The sequence below is a fragment of the Lycorma delicatula genome, chromosome 2 (assembly GCF_047948215.1).
Source record: "Lycorma delicatula isolate Av1 chromosome 2, ASM4794821v1, whole genome shotgun sequence".
NCBI lineage: Eukaryota > Metazoa > Arthropoda > Insecta > Hemiptera > Fulgoridae > Lycorma > Lycorma delicatula.
The window spans coordinates 184,723,197-184,736,086 of NC_134456.1; the positions used below are offsets into that span (position 1 = coordinate 184,723,197).

Below are 12,890 nucleotides of genomic sequence, written 5' to 3' on the forward strand. Positions count from 1 at the left end.
AAAAGAAATTGATAGAAAATTTGTAATTTGTCATCATTTCTAAAGAAAATCATGACAGAAAGAATAAAATATAAAAATATTTTAATTTAAAAAAAGAGACCTACAATAAAAGAAAACTTTTTTCTTTGAAAAAAGCAATGGAATCTTATTTATTTAATTAAATACAATTATTATCGTTAAAATATATATAATTTGTAATTGAATTGAAACTCCTGAATTGAAACACGAAAAACTTATTTAAAAAAGAAATTTTGTTAGATAAACATATAAAATTCCATGTGTATGTCATTATTGTTAAAAGACTAAACTTAATTTTCAATAAGTTTGAAAGTCAAACTTTCATGAATATCAAAGCTTAAGAAAATAATTTTTTTTATACATTAATAACAGACAAAAAAGGTAAAAGGAAATATTTTTTAAACTTAAAAGTGTTATGTGTAATCTCATTAAAAAAAAAAAAATTAAAAACATTGGTAAAAAAATATATACACAATTAAAAATTTATATGAAACAAAAAAATTACATAAATTAATTTTTTTTTTAAGAAAATTCATATGCAGAGGACCATTTTTTCCTCTACAAAAAAATATCTAAAGATGAACATTACATATAATTTCGTATATATATATAATACAACAAAAGGTTTTATTGTACTTATAGTATGATGAAATTTAGATTAGATTTTCTTAAAAAGGAATTACATCACTACAGAATAATTCTTATTTCTAATTTAATAAAAAGATTTAAAAAATACTATAAAGAACTGTTATTAAACCTACAAGAAGTTATAAAAATAATGTAATTTAATATACACTTATGTCTATAACATATGAGATATGATTAAACAATTAATAATGACTAGCAATAAGAAATTTATGTTTAAATTTTATTAAAAGTAACTTTATTATAATTTCTTATTTTTTAAATAAACAATAAGGTATTTTTATTATAGCTTTAATTAAAAATCTATTACAACAAATAAAAATATTCCATTTGAAAAGATTTTTTAAATAATAAAATAAAATCAGTTGAAACTCTTAACAATAAAAACTATTTAATTTTTTTTACATTAAACTAAAAATTACACTGTAATATTTTATATGAATATGATTAACAATCATACGTTAAGAAATATTTAATAAAATTGGTGTCATTAAATTTTAAAAACTACGTACAGGCTCATGACGGACGGCAGTCTATAGGGCTCTGTTTATTGTTTTATGTATATTCAAATTAAAATCCCATTCATTTTGATAATATTTCAAAAAGAATCTTAAAAATATAAAATTATAGATTATTAAGTAAAATAAATAAAAGATTTTAAATATATTATTAAATAAAAACATTTTTTTTAATACAATGTAGAATGCTTAATAAAAAGTGCTTATTATTTACAGTGGTTTATATATTTTGTTATACAGATTCTGAATTTAATAAATTTATAAAACTATAACACTAAGTTAAATTATCATATTGAATAATATGAAAGTACTTAATATTTTGGAAATTAAAAATTCTTGTTTTAAGGCAAATTTTCCCATTTTAACAACATTTTTACACAAGGTAAATGGTATATAAAAATACTGCTGCATCAGATAGATGGAATAACATAGAAATCAGAACACAATTTTCATTTTCATTATTGTTACAATCATCTTCCACAATCTTTAACTAATAGATCTATCAGTGTAGGTAATAATATTAGTTGATCCAGCAGTCATTGCAATGTTTTTATCTGTAGCATCTGAGCCATATATATTGTTAAGATGTTTTATTTTTTTATGTTATACAGACCTAATTATAAAATTTAGAAAGTACTGATCCAGTGACATTTATATATATATATAAATACAGTATATGTCATATACAAAATATATGACATTAGTTATATATATGACAAAAGTTCTGTCATACTAGGAAAACCTAGTATGACAAAAGTATGAAGCACCAAACATAATGCTGTAAAATCTATGAATATTAATAAATAAAACTGAAAAACTTAACAGATTTATATTTAATGTTATGGCATTCATGATTGTGTTCTGATGTGTGTGATGACATACAATTGAAACATGCGTGTAGTAAGAATGAGAGATGTGATTGATTTCATTACCAACATCAACACAGCTTGAAATAAAAAGTATAAGCTAAATGAAAACACTGTAACATTACAATTTATGCCATAGATTATCTGTCACCAGAGATTGTCATCTATTACCATAGTTTATGTTACCTCATAATTTAACCATAATTTTACAAAAATAATTTCTGAATGTATTTTTTTTATCTGTCCAGTGTTGATTTTTTTATCTTAACCAATACTTTCAAGTTCTCTTTTCATATAATCTATACATATATACTAATAAAAGGCTCTTATTTATTTGAGACTTAGTACATGATAACTGAAATTTTGCATTAACAGTTTTCAGATCAAACATTCTACACTGTAACTATTTTGATTTTGTACTAAATATAATAAACTTTCTATTACATAAAATTTAAAAAAACATAGAATGTATCAATTTAAAACTAATTATAAACTAAAATAACAGATCTACCAATAATATTTAACAAAACACAATTTAAAAGTGTTAAAAAAGAACATCTGTAAGTGTAAGAAAGTTATGTAATATAGTAGGTAAACAGAGGACCAGTTTTATCACTGATTATTCAAAGGTATGTGCTGAAAATATTATAAATAGTAAATTGACAACAACAAATGGGGTTAATATTGAAGATAGAATAACTAATTTGAGGTATAAAAATAAGATGGATAATGATAAGAAAACATTTACAAAGAAATAGAGTGGTAACAGAGAAAGCAGAAGTCTAAATTTGGAAAAGCCTACAGACGTGGTAAATGCTTTTTTTGTTTGACTTTCTACAACTGATTTTTCTGGACTGTTAACAAACTCATAACAAAATATATTAATATTCAAAATACAACAGCTACAAATAAAAAATACAAAGATATAGCAATCTGGTACCTCTACACATCAGAGCTTTTTGAGTTTTCTGCTTATGATAAAGCAACACCTACAACTGAGACAAACCATGAATCATCATGCTGAGCCAGAATATCCTTATTTATAAATGATTAGAAACTAGAAATTATACAAAATATAAAATGAAAATAAATCAACATACAAATAAAAAAATACATTAATGTTAAAACATAAAGTTGCTGGATCACAAAATGGGCAAACTAAGCAGTTGTAACAAATATATATATATTTAGGAAGCAAACCATTAAAATAAAGGAAAAATGGACTTTTTTTTCACAACAATACAGTTTCTGAAAGAACATTAAACTCTGTGTAACTTAACTATTAGTGGAAAGCCTGAAGAACATCTTCACTAATACTGTATTTTCAATTTTGTCAATATTTTTATTCTTATAAGATAATTTTTTCTTTGTTATGCACTTTATAAAATAATTCTATGAATTATATCAAAGTCACCATAATCAAGAACACTAAGTAAATTGGGTAGTTGTGTACGTTTTAATTTTTCTAGAATTTTGTCATGAACTCATTCAGTATTTTAATTATTAAAATTGATTACAATTTTATTATTTAAAAAATCTTAAGATTTAATGATAAAATGTTTTTTAAGGTATAATTGTATTATTAATCCCAGTCCCGTTTACTTCGACCTGTGGTTTTTCATGAATGGTAAATTCAAAATATCCATCAACATCATCAAGCTCTTTTGAAACAAATTTTGCAACTATTGTCCCTTTTCCTGGGAATTGTGGTATTAGTTTAAAAGGTGCTTTAATTTCTTCTTTAGGTTCAACATTTCTGTAAAAAAAATGTATATAATTATACAATATAATAAAAATATTATGAGCTAATAAACAGGTAATTAAAATTGTTTATTATAGTACCATAAATTGATTTTTTTATTTATGTTGCAAAAATGACTACTGAAATTTATCAGATTCACAATCATGTCTAAACTGAATAATGTTAACTCATTAAAATGCTACCACACATCAAATGAACTTGGTCATAAAATTTTGTAGCTATAATTATAGAATCCCTTTAAAAACATCTTAAAGATTATTTAAATTTTGTTAAGATCTAAATGAAATAATTTTGTACTGTTACATTCACTGTTAAAAAATAAATTTAATTTTAAAAATGCATATGTTATATGTAAAGCCAAACGTTTGTCTATCTATGGGTTTCTTTGTAAATTAATATGGTAATGGTGAGCAAAGCAAGCTCTGGAATAAGCCCCATGGCCCCAGGATTCGCCTGGGCTGACCTGGGCCCTAGGGATCCAGAGATTGGAGCTTCATGGCTAGATGATTGTACAAGCAAAGCAAGCCCCAACCAGCTTGTACAAATACAAAATTATTAAACATTTGAAAAATGTTCTGAAAATGAAAAACAATACTTTTCCAAATATGCTTTGAGATTTTGAAGTGGTATAATTTAAATTCAATCTGCTTCCAACAATCAGTATTAAACTCGTTTATAACAAAGGAGAATAATAATAAAACACAGCTAGGGAACACTCCATTGCTGAAAGATTCATTGAAAATTTGTATGAGGGATAACATAAAACCTACAGCTTTTAAGTAGGAATATCATCAATATCCATGTTTACCTGTTTTATTTAAAATACAAATTTTAACTTTCTGGTATCCACAAAAAAAAAAATAAAAGAAATACAGATTCATCAATAAAACTATCAAGGTGAATGAATGGTTTTGTTTGAAATGGATCAATATTATTGTTGTTTGAAAGACATTAATTCTCTGCTATTTTAATAGTAATGAAATGGCAGGCCTTTGTTTCAAAATTCACCTCACTCAGGCTAATAACTGTAGGTAACTTGCTTACGATAGTGTTTTCATCACACTTAATATTTTTACCAATATTTAACATTACATTTTTAAAAGCTGTTTTATTATTTTTGCATCTAGGTTTCTATCAATACAAAAATTATTTTGTGCAAATCTTTTTTAATTTTCTGAGTAAAAATGAGTTGCGTTTTTCATACAATGTTTTGCACGTTCTTCAAAGCTAATTCTTCATTAGCTTTCATATATTTCTAATAATAAAAATAAGTGTTTTAGATAATAATTTTTGTACAAAAAATTCCCTTTTATTTTATATTTGTTTTACATCTACTCTTCTTTAAAAGGTTTTTGATACATGATTTCTTGATATGTTATTTCATAAGTTTTTATTACAATAACTTTAGTTCTACGCAGTGCTACTTCAAAAGACCCATTTAATAGCCATTACATTTTTACAGTTGAAGATAAAATTGTAATTTTCTTAGTTTCTTCTTGTGCCATGACTGTTATGGATCATTGACCATCACACAGATTACCATCCTCTTTATCTTGATCTTGTCTAAAGCTTCTTGAAATTATTCCAAACTACTGGCTGAGATTCTTTATCACCACCATCATCTGGGCGGCAGATCCCTTACATCTGGCAGGTCTCTTACCGCTGTCTCTATCCATTTCTATCCCAAATCCTTCATCACCTTGTAGTTTCCAGTCTTCATCTTCTCTATTAAGTTAATCCTTTTTCTTCCTCCTTCCTTTCTCCTTCTACTCTCCCTTCCAATGCAATTATCAAGATTCCAGTTCCTTTAACCATACATCCCACATAAATGCTCTTCCTTCTTTAATCCAGTTCATTACTTCCTCATTTATCATTTTATCCATCCACAATTTTTCTTCATCCTTCTCCACATCCACATCTCAAAAGCCTAATCCAGTCCCTTTCCCTCTTCTTCATTGTCCATGTTTCATTCCTTCAACAAGACACTCCATACATATAATTTGGCTACCTCTTCCTTAAACAGACAATAGTCTCTTTCCAGACATTTACTATAACCTAATTCCCTCTTCTTACTGAAAGCTTCCTTTGACATAATTATCCTTCCTTTTATTTCCTTGTCACTCTTCCAGTTCTCTATCACCATAGCATCCAAATATCTGTAATTTTTTACTTTTTCTATTCTTCCTTCACTTATCCTTACCTCTAAATCTTCTTTGATATTTATTTTCATTACTTTAGTTTTTGCTATACTTCTTTTCATTCCATATCCTTTCACTCCTTTCTCCAAGACTGTTAACAGTCTTTGAAGCAAATGTGTGCCATCAGCTAGAATTGCCTTATCATCAGCAAACCTTATGCATACTTATTTTCCATCCTCTTATTATTCTTATTCTTTCTTCTAATATATTCCTTATCATATCTTCAGTGTTAATGTTGAACAGCATCGATGAGAGACAGCATCCTTGCCTAACACCTAAACCTAGAACCACCAGTCAGTTATATTCTTATTTACTTTCATTGCTGCTGTTTATCTATGTATAACCCTTCAATTAACCTTCTGTCTTTTCATTCTGTTGAAGAATTTTCATCATTTTCTCCCATTTGACCCAAATGCCTTTTCTAAATTTATGAATCACAGACTTATTCCTCTTTCTCTCTCTGAACATCTCTCCAACCACCCTTAATAGCCTGAAGACATCTCTACTACCTTTCCCTTTCCTGAAGTCAAATGTTCATCTTATGCATTCTCTTCCATTATTTTTATCAACCTCTGGTTTAGGACTCTAAATAAAGTTTTTGTTCCAAAGACAATTAAACTTACTGTTCTGTGTTTTGCACATTATCCAGTATCAGTTTTCTTTTCAACTGGTATCATTACTGCTTTCACAATCTTTAGACAATTCTTCCACATAGTATATACAGTTACACAGTTCAACTATTTCTTCCACTCCTTCCTCCTTTAAGCATTTATAAAATTCTATGGGAAGTTCATCTCTCAGCCAATTTTTTATTTTTAATTGCTTTAATTGCTTTTTGTACTTCTCATTTTAATATCAATACTCCTTTATTCTCTTCAGCTACCTCCTATTCCTTTTCTTTGTTTAGTTCCTCAGGTTTCTCTCTTGTTATATACAGGTCCTCCACATATGCCTTACTCCTTCTTTCTCCTTGGAGAAAGAAGTAAGGAATTATTTGCACTATGATGAGTACAACATGAGAGCTGTACTGCCCCTTTTTTTGAGATCCTCAATATCCATGAGTTCTTTCTTCAACCACCTTTTGCAAGCTTTACCCAAGCTTAAAAGCTAGGGAAAGGTGTATCAGACATATTATATTTAGACAGTTTATGCAGATTTCTTTGTGTAGAGCTAGATTTTACATTCCTTTAGTAATACATGCATTTTACTTTTTGTGTTTAAACTGTTTCTTTTATACTAAATAATGAGGTTGAAAGAAAGCCTCAAAGAAACAAAGTTTTCAGGGAGAAGGAATCAATGTTTTATATTTTAAAAAGATTAGAATCAATATGAATATTAGTATTACATATATCAATATTATTAGAATGTACCATTATTTTTTGAGAAAGACTTTTAATATTAATTGTCGTATTAGGGTAGATGGAATTAATTCATCTGAGGTATGTGAAGAATTAAAAGGAGGATCATTTCCAAGACAGAAAAAGGACCGTCCCTGTTATTTATAACAAATCTTTCTTCAGAATTTCCAACAGCAGGACTTAATCCAACACTGTCGACCAACTGAATTTAAACATAGCCTGTGACATGTATATTAGGCATGTGAACTATTACTTTTCTTAAGTACATATTAAAACGTATCTGTAATGTTAAGCAGGATGAAATCATTACTATAGTTAGTTATGATATAAAGTCAAATAAATTCTTGTTTTTTAAATTAGTATAATTTTTTTGTTTAAATCCAGGTAAATCATTAGCAGTCCTACAAAGACGTAACAGTATTTACTGTTTGATTTTTAAAGGTGTAGTTTCATAAGTATAGAAATAATGTTATAAATTCATGATATACCCTAGTAATGTTCGCACTATAAAACAGTCACTTTAACAGCATAAGTTCCATTCTCTTACTTTAACAGCCTTTAATAACTTTACTTACTGTGTAAGTTTAACTTTGTATTGATGATCTAGTCCAGGTCCTTCAATTACAAATTTTCCTTTTTTAAGACTGATAGGCAGAGGATTAATAAGTGAGGCATTACCTGTCAACTCTTGACCAGTAATTGGTTCATTATCCAGCTGTAAAAATAAAATAACAACATTAAAATTGTAAAATCAAAAATTTTTAAGTGAAATTATATTATTACCTACACAGTAAGATTTTTACTTCAATATATGAAATGTACTTTTTCAGATAACCAGTAAAACCGTAATGTAGAGTCAAAAAAGGCAATATAATTTCAAGAATATTTTGTATAAAAGTGAAGAAATAATTAATTGGATAGTAAGACAACAAAAATTTATCTGAAGAATAAATTTTTGAGAATTACTAATTGAAAACATGAAATAATTGAAAATGGTCACAGAAGACCAAGTGATGGTTAAACCTGAAGAGGGGATAGGTGAGAAAGTGGAAAAATAAAATTTATGTTATTTATATGATCATTAACTCATAGCAAACATTCATTATTTTAAGGAGAGGGAAGTTCACTATATTCCAATGACATAATTACTAATAAATATGTGAATTAAAAACAAACAAATACCAAAAAAATAAGAATCTAGTTTTTACACTATGTACATGAATTCTCATACAACCAATAAATTTACTAAGGAATTATAAAAGGTTTTATGTCATTCTTTAGTACTCTAGAGAATTTATGATAAAGAAGTACTATATAGATCAAACATTTTGAGAATGACATTAAAAAATACAATTTATAGTTGTAACAACAAGGATTAAGAAGTATAATAATTCAAATCTTTATATGTTGCAATCTTTCTTATGACTGATACAATATAAATCATCTGAGAGATATTTGAAATATTGAGTTACTTTCTCAGAAAGTAATGATATTCATGTTCACTATTAATTTCCTTTGGTAAACAATGTGAAGGTGGGTGAGTGGGAAGTGAATTGGGGCACTACATACCATTACAAAAATCCCGCTCTAAAATTATGATCACTATATTCCCAATATCATTGGCTTGGCAGTATATAAAAAATTGTCTATATACTAAGTATTATTTATTATTTTGATATGATATATAAAAATGTACAGAAATCTGGAATAAGAGAATGAAAGAAATCTGAATAAGTACATCATTTTAAAAAAAAATTAAAAAAGAATGTATGCAACTTCATCTTTCTTTTAAATAATATAATGCTGACCTTGATTTTAATGTCTGGTTTCCGAACTCTGAAATCATCTTGGGCAAAATATTCATAGTTTGTGTCTTGCACTGTTGCCATGCATGCAATATTAAAGGCACATTGGTCAATAAGCTTCTTTGAGTACTCTTCCCATGTAACATTTATTTTTACTTCTTCATCTACAATAATTTGTAAAATAAATAAAAAATATAATAAATAACAAATACATAAAAATAAAAAATATAAATAAATAAATATATTTTTTTTATATACTGTACATAATTTTATTTGATTTAATTAACAAGACATAATTTTAATAGAAGAATAATTTCACTTTAACATAAAACAATTTAAAAATCTCCTGAACTATTACAAATATTTTTTTAACCATGATTGACAAGTTATAATTAATTTCCATAACTATCTCAATTACTTTTTACATTTATCAGATCAACTTTTCAGGAAATCTCATTAATTTAACTTGTGCAATGTAAAATTTCCATTAATTAAAAAATCATTTTTCCTTGTCATTTTCCTTTATCGAGCAGTGAAAAACCTTAATCAAACATTTCAATTAAGAATAAAATGCATCATTGACTCAATATTTAATTTTTTTTAAATATCCTGATAAAAAACACTGGTTTTTAATTTATCTTTTAGAAACTTTACTTAAGACAAGGTACTGTAAATTCTACATTGATTAGAATAATACTCAAGATAAATAATAAATTCATGTCAGGTTTATCCTTTTATTCCCCTTTGACCCATTTTTGGATTTGACATTGAATAATGGAAAGTTACTGTATATAAAATCAAGTACTGAAAATGAATTTTATATAAGCTTAATCTTTCTTATTAAGAATTTTTTTTCTTAATCTTTCTTAAGCCAATTGTACAATACAATTGTTATCATCCACTTCTTCAGTTACTTGATGATCAATTCAATAGTAACTGGTCAATAGGCATTCCAGAGGCGACATAGGATGTTTAACAAAGAAATTAACAATATCCTTGATATTTAATTTCTGTCTGGGTCTGCTGGTCTGCTTTTTGATGTCTTTTTCTATTTTCTGAATTCCCTGAATGGGAATTAATGGAAGGTGCATTAACGTCATCATTGAATGGCTGGGTTTGTCCAGAACCACTTTCACATGGACTGTGGCAGTCCGCCACCATTCCTGTGATGGTGTTGACCTGATCTTCTCCAAATTATATAGATCTAACTGTCACCTCCAAGGACCAGGAATAAAACTGACTGGCCTTTTGAATGTAAATACTAGAAGATAATTGATCCAGTTTTTGGCTGCCAGTTGGCTGCACTTAGTAATGTGCCAATGTCTTATATTTCTTTGGTAATACTATTAACAACTACACTGCACATGGAACATTGGAAACTGTAGAGGTGCAGGATGTGGAGGTGCTCCCACTCTGGGTTCGATGGGACAAGTCAGCTGACAAACATGAATTAAGAATGGATTTTGTAGTTTCAGTACATGCTGGATCTAAAGGTCACAAAAAGTTAGAATTTGGATTAAATGTAATTCCAGCAACATATGAAAAAATTTCTCTTGAAATATGAAAATTTTATTTCTCTTTCATCTACTCCTAAAAGAGTTGTTTTCCCCAAGAGAACTTACTACTTATTCTAATTAATATTATTAATTTTGTTTATTAATTTCATCTTCAGAGAGCCAATTAATGAATTCTAATGAATTGAGACCCTGAAGATAACAAAAGTTCATTGGCAACATAGTCTCCAAATCAAGTTAGAGAGTGGAAAGGGTTTAAGTTTAATAACAAAGTAAATTATAGCATCTGCTTTTTTTAAGAGAAGATGCTTGAATCTCTTCTGACAATGTCAAACTGATTTAAGAAAAACAAGGTCCAAAAAGTTAAAGCATGCAAAGACAAATTTTAAAATCTGAAATACTAAAATTTTTAAATACTAAAATGTAGCATAAATACAAGAAAAAGCATACATAAGATTAAAATAAACATGTATAATAAGTAAACAAAATATCACAACAATAACCAAGGTTAAACAAGGAATATAATATTATGTTGTTGTGTGTTCACGGCTCAAGCTGGATATTGAGAAAGTGACAATTTAAAATGTTTATATAATTGCAATTTATTAGTTAAAACATAAATAAAATAAGGCAAATCAATAATAATAATGCCAATAAGAATAATAAGTGACAATAATAAACAAACAACTCACAATAATAATCAGGATAATAACAATAATGAAATAGCAAACACTAATAACAATAATAATAATAAATGTCAATAATAATTAAAGTAATCACAATCACAACAATAATAATAATAATAATAATAACCCAGGGGGGGATCCTGTCCCCCTACTGGGCGTGTCCTCAAGGTGGCGGATAGAGGAAGGCCTTGTAGATATACAGAGTAGGTGGTGTTCTTCAAAGGCCCACCCGCGGACCATAACAGGTACTTTAAATCCAACGCGTCTGTTCCAGATTGGGCGGCGTTTGGTCGGCGTCTGTTTCCCATGTTAGGGACGGCCGTTTCTAGAGGTGTCGGAGCCTTGCCCGCAGGAGCTTATCCTGTTACCCATTTGTTTTGAAAATTAATGGAGTACAACGATGTGAATAAATGCCGGGGCGGTAGGGTGTTGCGGGCTGACACCCTTCGGAGCCGTCGTGATGTTCAGTCTGGGGTGAGGAGTGCTGGAGCGAGTGGCGGCGCCTCACCTAATGGTACCACAAGGCCTGGAACGTCTTCTGTGGCTTCTGTTGTGGCTGAAGTTCAGTCACCCAGTGCTGTAGAACCCCGGGGTAGGAAGCGGTTTAAATGGACAGATGAACATAATGCCTTCCTTTACCGTACCTACCTAACTATAACAAAAATGGAATCGGACATGAAACCGTATAGTGTTCCGCTGCACCAAGCGATGGTTGAGAAGTTCCCTGAGCTACGATGTAAGTCTGTCCAAAACATCCTGGATCAGCGCAGATCCCTTTTTAAGTCTAATAGGGTTCCTGCGGATGTGGTGGCGTTAATCCGAGCTGATATTTCTAGGGAGTTAGGGTTGTTGTCCAGCCCATCTTCAGATGAAAGTACTGTAGAAGAAACGATAAGAGCCGACAATCCCCTCTCCGATCAATTTGCTGAGAACGAGATGCTGTATGGTGGTATGGATCCGTCGGCCAGACAGCGTATACCAAGGCTGAGGGTTAATGGCGGAACGAGGAACATAGTGAGCCTTATTAATGAGATTCTTGAAGAAAAAGTAAGATTAGTACCCTCCATAACTGAGCTCCATGAGTTAGTGTACATCGGTGCGATTACGGCAGTCAAAGCGAATGGCCAGCGAATCGTCGCTCCTGTAATGCGTAAGAGTCCCCAGCGTCCACCTTGGGAGGAGAGACTGTGTAGGAAAGTCGATAAGCTGAGAAAAGAGATTGGTCGTTTGTCCAGTTTCTTAACATCTGCTAACCCCAGTGGAAGGATCCGATCGGCGGCGGAGTCGATAATCCGAACATATGAGAACCCGGAAAACACCACCGGCCATGAAGTCCTGGATTTGTTAAAGCAACGATTGATGGTACTGTCATGTCGGCTGCGGCGGTATCGGCAGAGTAACATGCGCCGGGAACAAGCTCACTTGTTCCGTACCAATCAAAAGGAGCTGTATAAGCAGTTGCAGGTTTCACCTCAGCAACAACCTCAGGCGAACGCGTCCCCTACTAGTGAGGAGGTCTT

General features: G+C 29.5%; 1 protein-coding gene across 1 annotated transcript in view; it reads right to left on the reverse strand.

The window, feature by feature from the left end:
* Window positions 1-486: 486 nt before the first annotated feature.
* Tg (Transglutaminase) overlaps window positions 487-12,890 on the reverse strand; it is a 118,545-nt gene continuing 106,141 nt past the window's right edge. The window contains exons 12-14 of the mRNA XM_075356827.1: window positions 9,174-9,334; window positions 7,941-8,080; window positions 487-3,803 (exon numbers count right to left, since the gene is read on the reverse strand). Coding sequence (XP_075212942.1) covers window positions 3,611-3,803; window positions 7,941-8,080; window positions 9,174-9,334 — 494 coding nt within the window. The 3' untranslated portion in view covers window positions 487-3,610. The remainder of the gene's footprint in view (window positions 3,804-7,940; window positions 8,081-9,173; window positions 9,335-12,890) is intronic.